Genomic DNA, 15,339 nt, shown 5'->3' on the forward strand with positions numbered 1-15,339 from the left:
AACATTATACTATTATTTGTTATTTTAATTTCATTTCAGAAACTTAGAGATTGATTAATCACCGCCTTGAGATTTATGAAAGGCACACAATATTGAAATATATAAACAGATTCCTGTTTATTTTTGTTTCTTCTAACATGATTATTACTATTAGGTGAATGGTGGCTTTTAATGTAACATTGAGAAATATGGTTTTTTCTTTCATACCCCAATACTGAAATATTTATCGTTTTTTCTCTCATACTCCCATTAGTTCTTTTAAAATCACAAGTCAACACACAAAAACTAAGATTCATTTTGAACTAGTCTGATTTTACCAGTTTAGTATGGTAGTGATATTATTTGAAATTTTAGCTCAATAAATTAGTACTCCTATACTGTTAAACCAAATTAGTGTATTCTCCATTTTATACATTTACTGCGCAGTTTTATGAATATTCAAAAATATTAACCTAGTACAGTAGTACTATATGTCTATTTAATTGAAAATGACTAGACCACCTCAAGTTTCTCAAAACAAATATTAAAATATGCTTAAATAAGCCAATATTCCACGTAGAACTTGCATCATCTCAAAAGCCAACTTGGCCTATTTCTCTTTTTATTTTTCTATTTTTTAAATTTCACTTAGAAGGAAAATATCTTATTAGATTGTATTTCAAGATCAATATTGCTAAACTGTTTCATCTCTCATCAATAAATTGAAAATAAAAATTTTTATTGTATACTTAATTTATGTCAATGAAACAAACTTTTTTTTTTTTGTTTAATCACAGTAGTACCGAACCCGTCTTTTTGGCGAAATTCGACTAATCCTGCTTGACCGAATTTGCGGATAAAAACAGATTACGGCCAAAAATCTCCCTGATAAGGTTTGAACCCGTGACCTCAAGGTCGCCAAAGCTTCGCGCCGCTACCCGTTGGTGCGGTGACATTTTTCTTTTAATCAATAAATGGGCAATAAACTTCCAAGTAAACATGCATCACTATTCACTACCTACCTTATCCACATAAAGATAAAATAAAGAAAAATAAAAAAAGAAAAAGAAGATTCAAGAACGCTTTTTTACACTTTATAAATCCACTTTCCATCTCCTTACTTCGCATCAAACCCTAAATTCAAACCTTCAAATCCAATCAACAATGGCGTTCATCGTCTCTCCCTCCAAATCTGCCTCCCACCGCCGCGATTTCCTCTCCCGCCTCCCGTCGCACCTCCTCATCGAGATCCTCTCCCGCCTCCCCGCGAAATCCCTCGTCCAGTGCAAATCCGTCTGCAAGCAGTGGCTCGATCTCGCCTCCGATCCCTACCTCGCCAAGCTGCATTTCGCCCGATCCAAGCCCGGCGTCGCGATCCACCAATCGGAGCCATCGAAGAACCTCCTCCGCGTCGCCGATTTCGACGATTTCCACGCGCCGACGGCCGAGATCGACCTCGAATCGCTCACCCCCTCCCCCTCCGTCGCTGTCGACGGCTCCGTCAAGGGGCTTTTGCTCCTCCGCGACGCCAATTACAAGCGCGAGGCGCTCTACGTCTGCAATCCCCTCACGCGCGAGTACATCGCGCTCGCGAGCCCTAATCAGATCGTGCGGTACCCTAGCATCGTCACTCACGGATTCGGCGTGACTAATTCGACCGAGGAGTTCAAAATCGTGCGAATTTACCAGGAGAGGGAAATTGATCCGAGAAGCGGCTCCTGTTTAAGAATCCCCAATTCCGAGTGCCAAGTCTACACCCTCGGAACAGGGGAATGGCGCGAGGTAGGCGAAAGGCTCGCTCCTTTTGCCTACGACGGCCGCCTAATTGGCCAATTTTTCAGGGGGAATCTCCACTGGATAATCGAGGACCTAAACGGCCACGAGCTCATATCCGCATTCGACCTCGAAAACGAGTCCTTCCATCCCTTCCCCGCCCCGTTCCCGGGGAGGAAACTCCTCGGGAGCGTGGGGGTGTTGGACGATTGCCTCTGTCTCTGCGACAACACCTCGAATTTCGAGGTCGATATCTGGGTGATGAAGGAGTATGGAGTTGGGAAATCGTGGAGCAAGCGCTTCGTGATCCGGAAAATGCCGGAATTGATCGGGCCGTCGTTTGAGATTGTGAGGGTGCTGAAGGTGTTGGGAGATGGCAACATTTTGCTGGTGTGGGCGGATTACTGTGTGCTGAATTACTGCAGTAAAAGTGAAGTGACTCAAGAAGTGGACATGGTTCAATCGAGAGGGCCTAATAGCGTTGAGGCTATGCATTATGTGCCGAGTTTGATGAGTCTCAAGAGCTTTGTTAGTGAGAAAGTTGTTATGTTTTAGTTTTCTTGTGAATTTGTTGGTGAAAAATCTGAACTATATTTGATGTTCAGGTTTTTTTTATACAAAGATTGAATCTTTTGTGTTAGCTTTGCTGCTGCTTTTGATGGTTTGCTCTTTTCTTGAGTTGCTTACAAAAATCATATCAATGGGTGCACATTAGATTTAAGTCATTGAGATTTAAGTGAGTATAAATTTTCTGGACTTAGATATTATAGACTATTAATTGGAGTAGATTAACTAGAGGTGTAAATGATACATAATTTTTCAAAACGGCTATTTATTATACTAGTATTCTCAATAGGATGGGGTGTAATGTATTGTTTCATAAACCAATTAATGACATTAAATAAGTGTAATTTACTAATACAACTGTTAATTAGTATTCTCCAAAGATATTTGGTGTAATTTACTATTGTAAGATTGAGTAGATTACAACTTAAAAAAAATCAAATCCAAGACATAAACTTCTCCCCCTGCGCCCAATATCTCCCTAGCCACCCCCGAATGTCGATCGCCCCACCCCCTTGGGGCGATTCTGGTGAATCCCCAAGAGCCTCAGGCGCGTTTTTTTTAACACAGATGAGGCCATAGTACCATCATCCGGTCTACCATTATACCATCCCGGCTACATATGATTAGCGTATGAGATCGCCACATAACATGTTCAAGGGTCAAGGCTATCATACAACCGCCCGTCTAAAACACATGATGGGTACGAGACTATCATACAAACATCCAAGCGAAAGCCCATAACGTGCATAATACCATCATACGACCATCCCGTTTAAAACCCCTAACGTACATGAGATCATCATCTTGTATCTAAGAAGCTAAGAAGGAACTACACTGCACATATACAAGATTTCAACTCAAGTACTTCTATCTAAGAGAAAGAGAGTTTTGTCGTGCTTCAATTTTGTCGCTTGAGCTAGGCTCGCATCTATGCGAAGGAGAGAGAGCAGTTACAAGAATACAGAATGATGAAAGCAATACCAGTGAAAAACAATCATTTACAAATCGAATGTGGCCCTTCTCTGAGTAACTAATGAGCAAAGAATATCAACATCTATGGAGAGCTCAAAAATGGCTCTGGCGTCGTATGTGTGTCGGGGCAAACGAACTACGCACTCCTATAAACATTACAAACTGTTGCAAACTACGCCTAAGTCCTAACACACCACTCAACCAAAGAGCTTACAGGAAATCAACATGAACATGCTCACAGCAAAAATAGCACGGCCATTTGCACGAACCACCAGTAAGCTAGGGAATAATAATACAGCGTTTACCTCACTTGAAATGGTCTTGATGGATGATTGCTACAAACTCCCCATGCAATTCATCATTCTCTTTCTGTTTCCATATCTCGCCGTTTGAATGCACGACCCATGATATTTGAGGAAGCGCGGAATAGTCTGTAAAGAAAGCAGATAAGTTTTACGAGTCTGGATTTCCTAAAAATGAGCAGATTTAGGCTTGATCATAGTCAGCTTGTGTCGAGGCCTTACCTGCAGATGGAAGCTTTTCAGGATCTCTTGTACCGTGCAAAACCATAGTACCAGAAAGCAGGGTGATAAATCCACAGAGAACAGAGACGATGTCGCTAGCACCCTCACCGGCCCAGTCCTGAGGCAGCAGAAACGTATTAGTGGCAATCTAAATTACCTCCGACATAACGATACAAAAAAGGGCAGCACAAGCTTGTGTACCTTGAACATGATGGCACTAGCAAAGATTGTAAGCGACGTGAACATGGCATAATAAATTGGAGAAACCACGGCCGTGTTAAATGTGTCCAAAGCCTGTATAAAGACACAACTCTGACCATTATGCAAATTTGAAAAAACAGAAGAGTATTGACTAGCACAGACGTATTATTCCACTGGATGAACTCTTGCGAAGCTACATCATAAACAATTGTTTGTTATCACTTTGGTCATTTTTAATTAGTCTTTTCTGAGTATTTAAGATTTTATTTCTGTTTTAAGGAATATGTCATACATCTACAGACATCTATGAGGGACTCTACATGTGAGTAGTATCTGCTGCAGAAAGAGCAATGGATTCAGTTAAACGGCATGCTATGAGCAAGTCCCATGAAACTATCTAACCTTTCAAATGCCTTCTAAATAATAAGCATGTTAAAGGAAGATTGTCAAACGAGAAGTATTTTACTTCCTCCGTCTCATTGCAATAAGCCTCAAGCTCCGGACACGGATGTTAAGAAACCAATAAAGCAGGAGAGAGGAGATAACTTTCGTTGAGAGAATACTTGTCCAAAAGTACGATAGAGAAATGTTTGCTTCAATTAAAAAAGTAGAAAAGAGAGAAACATAAGTGGGCCACAATGGCATATGGTCTAAATAATGAGTTATGTTAGATTGTTTTGTTATGTACTAAATTTACATTCAGATGTCCAAATACGGTAAGATGACCTATTGAAATGGGACAGAGGGAGTAATTTTTATTATAAAGCAATAAAAGTTACGAGTATGTACCTTGTTTAAATAGATTAACTGAGTGATTATACAAGAAGCTGAAACCGTGGCAAATATCCATGACTGCAAGTGGGCGATCTGACTATAGCCCTCCAGCGTGAGTTTTATCGCTATACCTACAGCTTTGATGCTCATAACCTACAGTGAGCGGTAAATCAATTCCATCAAGCCAGCAAACATGATCAGTAAAGACATTAGCTCTTACTTAGAATTGAAAGCTAATCTGATCATTTTCTTTATAACTCACTTGTATTAACCATGCCTAACTAGATTCTTCTACTTATTTCGCTCTTCCTATCCAGCTAAGTTTAAATATTTAAACAATTTGGTGATCGAGGAGTGCCATATGTACAAGGCATAACCAAACTGTAGCACCTATATAATTTCCTTGATAATGCATACTTAAGTTGCTTGACAAGCAAATGCAATGTGATGAGGAGAGTAAGTTTATTTGGATCCAGTACGCACAGGGAAATTATTTCGTCTCTCCTGCTCCTTTGGGGAAACCGACTAACTAAATCTAAACTGAACAACATAGAGTGAATTTTACTTACGGTTACAGATCCAATGATAGAGCAAACACCAATGTACACCATTATATTTGTTTGCCCATAGCGTGGTTCACAATACAAGACAAGTACCAACACCACTGCCACTGCTGAAGCTATGTACAGAAGAAAAGCTGGGCAGAGAAACAAGGAACATATTTCATAAACATTGCCGTATCCATTTCAAACAACATGTATAAAAGCATACACTCACTTGGCTGTGTTGCTAGTTCCCAGATTTGATCTACCGAGCTAATGTCATGTTCACCCGGTGCATGGAGCACTATAATAGTGGAACCCACCATACACAAAACACATCCCAATATTCCTAACTTCCCTAGTTTCTCTTTGAGTAAGAAATGAGCTAAAATAGCACTGCCAATAAAATAAACTGTGGTTACTCTTACATGATAGCACAATATCACTTAATTCTATCTTAGAAAATGAACTATACTAAAAAAAAGGAAGTTTATCCATATATAAGGAAAATGGTACTTAAGGACAAAAGGATAGTAAAAGTGTAAAACACGTCTTTACCTTACTATTATACTCAATGCTCCAAGTGGGGTGACGAGGACTGCAGGAGCATACATGTAAGCTACAAAATTGGCAAATTCTCCAATAACCACTGTGCAATAGTAAACGAAAAGGGTGAGTTGATATATGTGGATAGGAGTAGCATGATTAACGAATCTCTTTGGGAAAAGCAACTTACTAGTGAACATGCCAATCCACCAGAGTGGTTCTTGCAAGTATCCATATCCTCCCGAACCTTCATTTTAACACATTCAATTTCATCAGAGGTTCCAAATATAACTATTAATATACCCACACGTGCAAATACATTATTTGGAACAAAACCCATCGTTTCTAAAGCAATTCCCAACGATGAACTATACTGCAAATCATATTCTATCTGAGGCCTAAGCAACAAAAGGATTGCCTTCCACAGTAATAACCATACTTAATCCACTACGACCACCCACGTGCTTCGCACTCAAGATATCCTGATGTTCTAAAGAAACTGCCTCATGCTACTAAGGAAATGCTATCAATCTAAAACAGAAAAGTCATGATCTCATCTTAAGCATTGTTAACTTCAATTCCCTATCTCCCAAATATCTTCACTCGTGACAATATCAAGTGTGAGAATGAGACACAGCATCTTAACTGCTGCAACGAGCTAACTATAAGAGCTGTTGACTCAATTCAAATTCATATATGCATAGTTTTTCCAACCTAGTAAGAAGAACATCAATACAATGTAAATAATTTCTAAATAACCCTTGCCAATCACTTGTTATTTACAACATAATATTTCTCCAATGCAATATATCAGGTCAAAAATCATTAATGGATATCAGAGATACATTGCATATACGTTTCTTCTTAATTACATCACAATCTTCTTCCCATAGCATCTTTATTTGAAAATAAATCCAGCATTATTAATTCTCCAATAGATAAACCAATAAACAGAAACTCCAACTGAAAGCCAATAATTCACCCAATCCTCTAACACAACAACCAAATACAAACAAAGACCAATTTTTTCCCCCAATAATTGACAACTTCATCCCAAGAAATTTCCAATCAAAGCTCAATACGACAATCCAAGCTTCAAACTCTCCCCAATTGAAACTTCCCCCAATTCAAAAAATCAATTAAAAAACCTACCAGCGCGAGCGCCGGAGGCTCCGGCCCTCTGCAAGCCCTTCTTCTTGATGATGAAGCTCGAGCCAATAAAGACGCTGGAGCCGACGGCGAGCCCGAAGCCGATTAAGTTGGTCTCAAACATGACCCGACCCGGTCCAAATCTGGCGATGCGGCCTCTCAATCGGTGCCCCCACGAGCTTGTTTCTCATCTGTCGCCCAATTTTACTCGGATTTTCCGCGTGATGACGGAGGGAAGAAAGGGATAAAGAAATCTTTTTTGGTCAATTTAGGGGAAAGCCATGGTGTTGATGTGGCAGAATCTGTGCTGTACAGTGTGTGAATGTGTGTGTGATTATTGTCGGCTTGTGCTTCAACTACTAGTCCAAATGCAGGGGTGAGGTTGGTTGAAACTTGAAAGGGATTTGTTTTATTGCTGTTTAATTTTGGGGCCTAGGGATTTGGAATTGGAGGGAAACTTTTCTAAATTTGTGATTTTTTTTTCAAGATTTTCGAGGGAAAAACTATCTGATCACAATCTGGTGAGAGATTAGCGAGATATGTTTAAATGAGGAAAGTAATAGTAGCCAACGGACCAAAATGGCGAAATAAGCGTGTAATCGGGGATGTTTTACTATGGTTTTTGAAGATTTTTATGTTGGAATATTCAAGAAATTGTTTTTTTTATTATTTATTTTTGGAGTTATGGCCCATTATTGTATTTTCACCCATCTACTATAGGCATAGTAAGGAGTAATTATTAGTACTATTATAAATGAATTTACGCGAATTTCATTTTATTATTGCAAGTTGTTTATTGAGCTTATTTGTTGGGTGAAGAGTCAGATTTATATGACCTTAGTCTATTTTTTTAAGAATTGCTTTACTAAGGTTAATTTAATTGCTTAGTTTTGTTACTTCACAAAATGTCTATTACTGTAATTAAAGATTGTTCATTTCAACTCAAATTGATAACATTGAAGATTGCTTAGTTTTGTCACTTCATTTTGAGTGATTGATTAACTATAATTGAAGATTGTTCTCTTTGTACTCAAATTGATTGTTTAACACGTGCTTATACAAAAGAGATGCTTGAAGCATAAAATTCACGAACAACAGTTTAGAATATAATCGACAAAAAAATAGCCCAAAAAATCAACAAATAGATAAAAGCAAACGATTAGCAACAACAATACCATAGAATTCCGGATTCAAGTTTTGACATGATAGAGCAAATATAATCGACTAATTGAATAATATAACAATGAGTTAGAGTATCTATGTAAGCATATACCTTTGTCAATATGCAACCTGCTTTGTTCTCGTTGATCTAGATTTATAAGATAACGCCCTAGACAAAACTAATTTTTTTTATAATATTTTTCTTAATTTACTACTCCATATATACATTGAATTATTTTCAGTGGCGGATCTGGGGGCTGAAGCCACCGTAATTTCGACGAAGACAGAAGGAGGAGATGAGGAGGACGATGGTGCAGGCATCGAGTGCGAACGGCAGCGCTGCACCGTGACAGTAACGGCGCTGTGTTCTGACCGAGGGAAGTGCAGCCTTACGTTCGACCAAGAGAGAGAAAGAGACGAGTTTGGAGGCAACGGACAGCAGCAAGTTAGAGAGAGAAGTGACGAGATTGAGAATCGAAAGAGAGAAAAGAGGAATTGGAGAGAGTCGATTAGATGGAGAGAAAAGAGGAATTGGAGCTCTCTGATTTTGAGAGTTCACTGGTCACGTAAGGTAAGAAAAGTTGAAGAAGTTTTGGACATTGTAATATTTAAATATTTTGGGCCTAATGAATTAATTTAAATATCTTGGCCAAGATGAGATAAAAAGAATGTAAAGGATGGGCTTAATTAAATCTTGGGCTTTTCACGCATGCTTTTCGAGGATGGAGCAGGAGGACAAGTAAGGTGTTCAACGAATGAGGTGGACTTTCGAACTAAAGTTTTATTGTGGGCTTTCGAACTAAATACTTTCAAGAGCTTTAGTTTAAATATATCGATTTGAGCATCATTTTATGTGACGAAATGCATGTGATTGCAATTATAATTTTATTCCGTGATGATGTGATATGTATGCTTAAAGTAATTGATTGTGATTTGTTGCGAAGTATAGCTTTTTGAATGATTGTGAATTGCTCGATTTTGTTGATATGATGTGATGCTCGAGAAAAATTATTTATGTTCCAAATACGTTTTATGAGGAAAATGGAGTTTGCAAAGGGTATGTCATGCCATGTTTTTGTTTTGAGAAATGTCTATCTATTTGCTTAGCAAGGGAGTAGTCCCTACTAGACCTATTGAAATCGAATTCGGATTTGACTAGGGAGTGAGTCCCTACTCAAGCTAGTGTACACCATTGGGGATTGTGAGCCGTCTTTTGGGTCGGGCGGTCCAGTGATGGAGTTTGTGGCTAATATTCTCATTTCACATGTTGTTGACGTTATTGATATTGAGATTGTTGAGATGATGATGATGTTGATGATTGCTTAGTGGGGAATGAGTCCCTACTATGAGTTAAATCGAATTTGGGTTCTAGAAAGGATGCGTCCCTACTCGGACTAGTGTACATGATGAGGACTGTGAGTCATCGAACGAGTTGACCGGTTTTCGTGCTCGTGGAATGTGGTCACCTTACACGGCACCGAAAAGAACAGATATGTCATTTTCTTAAATAAAGAATGGTTGTGTTCTAAAATGATGAGGAAAAAGATTTGAGGATGAGTTGAAAGTTTGTGTTTGAGATGTTTTTAGTGTCTCGGGTCTTTTCAAATTAAAACCCCGAGGTCACTCAATGGCGGCATACATAACTATTTTTATAAAATTGTTTTGTCATTTGTTCACTGAGTACATCAAGTACTCAGCCCTGCATTTACGTTCTCTATGTGCAGGTTGAGCTGTGACGAGCGTTGTGGGTGTTGATTATAAAAGTGAAGAATGTCTATCAAATGTTCAGAATATGTTGTGTCTTCATACATAACATTATTCTACTCTCGAAATGCTTCCGCTAAATGTTGTTTCTTTTGAGTTCATTTATTGATGAGATATTGTATCTCTTTGAGTTGTCAATTGTTGAAATGATACTATGATTTTATTTGAGCTATTCCTATTTATTTCGAGCTATGGTCGAGTTGTGCCTTTTTCTCATTTCTTCCCCGCTTCTTTAACCTTCCCCTAGTCGAGATTCACCGTGTTTTCTATCCTTAGAAAATGCGGTCGTGACATCCGCCCCTCCGTTTGCCTCCGGCATCGCCCGGAACAATGAAAAAAATAGTCATTTCTGTATTAAATCAAGCTAATACTATATATTCCGCCCCCTCCGTTATACTCCATGTTAGTATTTGCCGTGTTTACTAATGTGATTTGAATAAATTAATTTCATTTTATTCTTAATAATAGGCTTAGTTTCGTTTGGCAGGAATTAATATGGAAATCATATCCCGTTTTGCGAAAATCAAATCCGAATTCAAGAATAGTGAGCAGTATTTGAAAGATAACCGGAATTGCAAGAAATTTATATTCAAAAAGCACCAGCGTCTCTCGATAAAGAGATGATCAAGGTAATAGATGCATGACAAATTGAGTTTCTCTCGAAAGAAAGGAGCAATTTCAAAGCCAAGAAAGGAGCAATTTCAAAGCTCGGCTTGTGTGACTTTGAAGAGGACGATGGGCCAATAGAAGACGGAAAAAGGAGAGACTTCAAAGCCAGGCTTGTAACAGACAGACGACTATTTAATGTATAGCCTAGAAAAAAGAGGAAATTGGTTTGTGATTTTGAGGAAGACGATGGGCCAATAGAAGATGGAAAAAGGAAAGACTTCAAAGCCAGACTTGTAACAGATGACTATTTCTCGCCTGGCAAAAAAGAGGAAATTGGCTTGTGACTTTAAAAAGACAATGGGCCAATAGAAGACGGAAAAAAGAGAGACAAACTTCCACGAACTGGATTTTATTAAAATCGACAATATTGTACAAACTTACTCTAAATATACAACATAGCGGTGTACACAACACCAACACAATGCTATAATACATTAAGGATCTTCGAGAACACCCCTCACAAAAACCCAAAGACACACCTCATATACACTCCACGCACACTTGTCGCTTCACTCTTGTACACTACTACAACATGGCTATTGCCAATTTATAGGTACTTAAGTCGGTTATTATTGCCGACACAAAAGCTAATGATTGTAGCTAGCAAGTTTCTAGCCAATTCTAAAAATTAATAATCTAAATATCTCTAATGTCCGCTAAACTAAATTGCTATTGAATTGAATTTCTTGTTTCTCCACTAATCTGGATTGGTCTAGATAATTAAAGTCGGTGGAGCCAAATTTATTCAATAACAAGAACCAAAAAAGTTTTTTCGAAGAAGTACGAAAATCTCTTGATAAAGATACAATTGTTGTAAAATTAAGTGCCATGCGATTTCGTAGCTAAATTAAAACTTGGGCCAATATAAAATAAAATATTGTTGGGCCAATTTATTTAAGTTGTGGGCTGCCTTAAGAATTAAGGTTGGGCTGGTTATAATGAATTAATGTTCTTGTGAGCCGGTTCTAGTTCACGAATTTTTTTTTGGAACGCAATTAATCGAATTAATTAAGTTTATTAATGAATACGTCGAATTAAATATTATAGAATAATTCAGTTTCGAATCCGAAAATTACTATGAGGAAATGAAGAGATACGAGATTTTGAAGATGAGAGTGGCCGGCTGGCGTCCCCCCGCAATGCCTCGGGCGGTCACAAATAATCAAAGTTGATGAAACCAAAGAAAGAACAATAGTTAATAAATCTAATGGTTTAATTAAAATATGAGTTTCCAAAATTGTTTTTTTCAAAAGGGTTGCCTTTCGCACGCAAGTTAAGGTCGGACGAGAGGTGGGCCTTTCTATCCCATGTATTATTGTGGGCTTTTCTTTTAAATATTTTGAAGTATTTTGTCAAACGATGAGTGATGTATTTACTTTCAAAATACGTTGCCTACTTTGTTTTTTTGATAGAGTTGCCAATCCTTTTTTTTAATCAAACACCATCACCGGTGGCGGGTTTCGTGGGTCTCTCGTTCCCGTTATCTCATTTCAAAAGTCTGGTGCGAGAGCTCGGCACCCATGTACCCTTGCCCTTTCTTGTTAAGCTTCAGTGGTCTTCTCTTCATCATTGAATCCGAAGTTTGGTAATCTGAGTCTATCCATGAGAGCCAAAGCCTTAATGCAAGGTAAGGCAGTTTCTTGATCGAACATGATCCGATGGTCCTCTCTGCTTCCGTGCTTCACAAGATGGTCCGCTATCTTATTCCCTTCCCTGGAAATGTATGAGATTCTGAATTGGCATGTTTAGTCCCTGTAGAAATGCCTTTAGCTCCGTTTCCAGGCTAGAGATGCGTTCAACTGACTGATCAATTTGAATAGGGGTTTGCTTGCAGCTTGTGTAGATTAATCATAACTAGTCTTAAACATGGAGATTTTTGGTGACTCAATAATTTATCTATTTTATCATAACTAGTTTAGTATTTGATCTCAATTCCATGATTCCATCTCAACAGCTTCTAACCAAGTAACCTGTGTCAACATCAAACATGTAGTTTTTAATGCCAAAATCCAAATGTGCAAGGAAATACACACAAGATTCAACAATGAAACTGCAGCTAAGGCTTAACCAATATCTAGAGAACTCTGTTCCTATGCTGTGAAATGCTAGTAAAAAAAGATCCAAGAAACTGATGTAAATGATAAACCTAAGTAAAAAAGATCCAATAAGGATTTTCCGCGTGATGACGGAGGGAAGAAAGGGATAAAGAAACCTTTTTTGGTCAATTTAGGGGAAAGCCATGGTGTTGATGTGGCAGAATCTGTGCTGTACAGTGTGTGAATGTGTGTGTGATTATTGTCAGCTTGTGCTTCAACTACTAGTCCAAATGCAATGCAGGGTGAGGTTGGTTGAAACTTGAAGTTGAAAGGGATTTGTTTTATTACTGCTTGATTTGGGGCCTAGGGATTTGCAATTGGAAGGAAAATTTTGTAAATTTGTGATTTTTTTTCAAGATTTTTTAGGGAGAAACTATCTAATCACAATATGGTGAGTGACTAGGGAGATATGTTTAAATGAGGAAAGTAATAGTAGTGGACAGACCAAAATGGCGAAATAAGTGTGTAATCGGGGATGTTTTACTATGGTTTTTGAAGATTTTTATGTTGGAATATTCAAGAAATTGTTTTTTTATTTATTTTGAGAGTTATGGCTCATTATTCTATTTTCACCCTATCTACCACATGCATAGTGAGTACTAGTAATTATTAGTATGAATTTATTATGCAAGTTTCATTATAATATTGCAAGTTGTTTACTCGGTGGTGATTTTAATAACTGTGTGCAATTTTTTGTCAGAAATGAATGAAGTAGGTGATGATGCATAATTGAGCTTATTTTGTTGGGTGCAAAGTCAGTGTTAATTATGACCTTAGTCAATTTTTTTAAGAATTGCTTTATTAAGGTTGATCGATTAGTTTTGTCACTTCACAAAATGTTTATTACTGTAATTAAAGATTGTTCATTTCAATTCAAATTGATGTCTAAAACTATAGTTGAAGATTGTTCACTTTGTAGATAGCTTATTTGCCACTTCATCATTTCATTTTGAGTGATTAATCAAGTATAATTGAAGATTGTTCACTTTGTACTCAAATTGGCTTTTGTACTCAAATTGATTGTTGTATTTGAATGGGGGATGCTTGCCGCTTGTGTAGATAATAACATGTGTTTGGTTAAGAATTTTTTTTATACGAAAGAGATGCTTGAAGCCGAAAATTTACGAACAACAATTTAAAATAGAATCGACAAACAAAAAACCAACAACATTAACAAATAGACGAAAAGTAAACGATTTTGAAATAACGTTTTGGCACATCTTTTTTATTTTTTTTATCTCAAAGTCTACATATATTTATTTGGCAATACTCCTTCCATTTCCTAAAAAAAGGAACTTTAGAAACGGCACGAGTTTTAATATAAAAATTGGTAAAGTAAGAGATGAGAAGTAAAAAAATGTACTCCCTCCGTCCCACAAAAGATGTCACACTTGTGGGACGGCATGGGATTTTAGGAGGTTTTGTTTCGTGTGTTAGGTGGAAAGAGAAAATAATAATATTTATATTAATGTGAGAGGAACTTTTTCTAACAAAGGAAATGTGACATCTTTAATGGGACAAACTAAAAAGAAAAGTGTGACATCTTTTGTTGGACGGAAGGAGTATAAAGTAAAAGAGACAAGTAGGAAAAATAGTGGATTATGGAGTCATTTTTCAAACAGAAAATTTTTATTTTTAAGAAACAGGCCGGAAAAGAAGAATTTCTACTTTTAAGAAATAGATGAATAGTTATTATTGACCAAAGAATAGGAAAAAAAAATTGTAATCAATGGAAAATGTTTATTTTTATATTTTAATTTTTGTAGGCGCAAAGACAAGGAGTATTAAATATTGAGGGTTTTGATGAACCAATAATTTTCTCTTTTCATCATAACTTGCTTAGTATTTGATCTTACTACTACTTTTACTACTACTTTTGTTGTGAGAGTTGATACACCACATAACTCTTTTCAACGAGAGGTATTTGGTTCAATTCAACATATATAGTTGTCGTGTAGAGAAAAAGTTAACTTATTTCTTCAAACTACAAAATTAATCACATGAATATGATTCATATATGGGAAATGGGAATATCAAGTTATTCAAATCAACTTGGTTAGCTGCTTTAAAGAGAAAAATTAATGAGACAAGAGGATTCCACTCATAATTCCTTCCAAAGCTTCTTTGTCCAATGCTTCTGATACTTCTTATCCATCTAAACCCATATTATAATAGTACGTCTTTAACAAGTTCGTGTCAGAGTGTAGATTGTATTTGGGTTCAAAAGTAGCAAGTCGGTTTCATGTTTGGGTTAATAGGTCGGGTTTGGATTAAGGTTAAGCCTTATCTAGGTTGACCCAATGACATCCCAAACCGAGTCTTGTCGATCAATCTGGAGAGACTAAAATTGTATGCAGAAAAGTAAACAAGATAAAACACAAATACTTATGATTTCATCGATGGAGTGAAGAGAATAACAATAGTCCTATTTATAATAATAATACTAACTTAATGAGCAAGACAACAAGATATGTAAAAGATATGCAATCCCTAAATTATCTAACGAAATAATAGTGCAAGATATGAAAGAAATATGGAATAATGAATGGCCTTCAGTCCATGGAATGCGGGCTTCAGCGGGCCGGCATTGTTAATTTAAAATTAATTGTCTTCTTCCAGTTA

General features: G+C 37.2%; 2 protein-coding genes across 2 annotated transcripts; one reads left to right on the top strand and one right to left on the bottom strand.

Moving 5' to 3' along the window:
• The first annotated feature begins 1,083 nt into the window (after positions 1-1,083).
• LOC125203737 (F-box protein At3g07870-like) lies at positions 1,084-2,392 on the top strand. Its single transcript, XM_048102161.2, has one exon. The coding sequence runs from the start codon at positions 1,144-1,146 to the stop codon at positions 2,305-2,307; it is 1,164 nt and encodes a 387-aa protein (XP_047958118.1). The 5' UTR covers positions 1,084-1,143; the 3' UTR covers positions 2,308-2,392.
• Positions 2,393-3,269: 877 nt separating this feature from the next.
• On the bottom strand, positions 3,270-7,392 carry LOC125203738 (putative magnesium transporter NIPA6). The gene is made up of 9 exons (XM_048102162.2): positions 7,031-7,392; positions 6,069-6,125; positions 5,891-5,981; positions 5,568-5,728; positions 5,360-5,487; positions 4,806-4,943; positions 4,017-4,109; positions 3,816-3,933; positions 3,270-3,722 (listed from the first exon to the last, which is right to left on the bottom strand). Exons 1-9 carry the CDS (start codon positions 7,149-7,151, stop codon positions 3,598-3,600), a joined length of 1,032 nt encoding a protein of 343 aa, XP_047958119.1. The 5' UTR covers positions 7,152-7,392; the 3' UTR covers positions 3,270-3,597.
• Positions 7,393-15,339: the final 7,947 nt, after the last annotated feature.

Source organism: Salvia hispanica, chromosome 6, assembly GCF_029641045.1.
Source record: "Salvia hispanica isolate PSC_SH4W2 chromosome 6, Shi_PSC_v1, whole genome shotgun sequence".
In the NCBI taxonomy this organism is placed as follows: domain Eukaryota; kingdom Viridiplantae; phylum Streptophyta; class Magnoliopsida; order Lamiales; family Lamiaceae; genus Salvia; species Salvia hispanica.

Excerpts from the sequence above, each read along its gene's own strand:
- LOC125203737 (XM_048102161.2), top strand. The coding sequence starts at position 1,144 with ATGGCGTTCATCGTCTCTCCCTCCAAATCTGCCTCCCACCGCCGCGAT.
- LOC125203738 (XM_048102162.2), bottom strand. The coding sequence starts at position 7,151 with ATGTTTGAGACCAACTTAATCGGCTTCGGGCTCGCCGTCGGCTCCAGC. Across the intron at positions 6,126-7,030 it reads AGCCTCCGGCGCTCGCGCTG|GTTCGGGAGGATATGGATAC; the intron begins GTAGGTTTTTTA and ends GTTAAAATGAAG. Across the intron at positions 5,729-5,890 it reads GCATTGAGTATAATAGTAAG|TGCTATTTTAGCTCATTTCT; the intron begins GTAAAGACGTGT and ends TTTTATTGGCAG.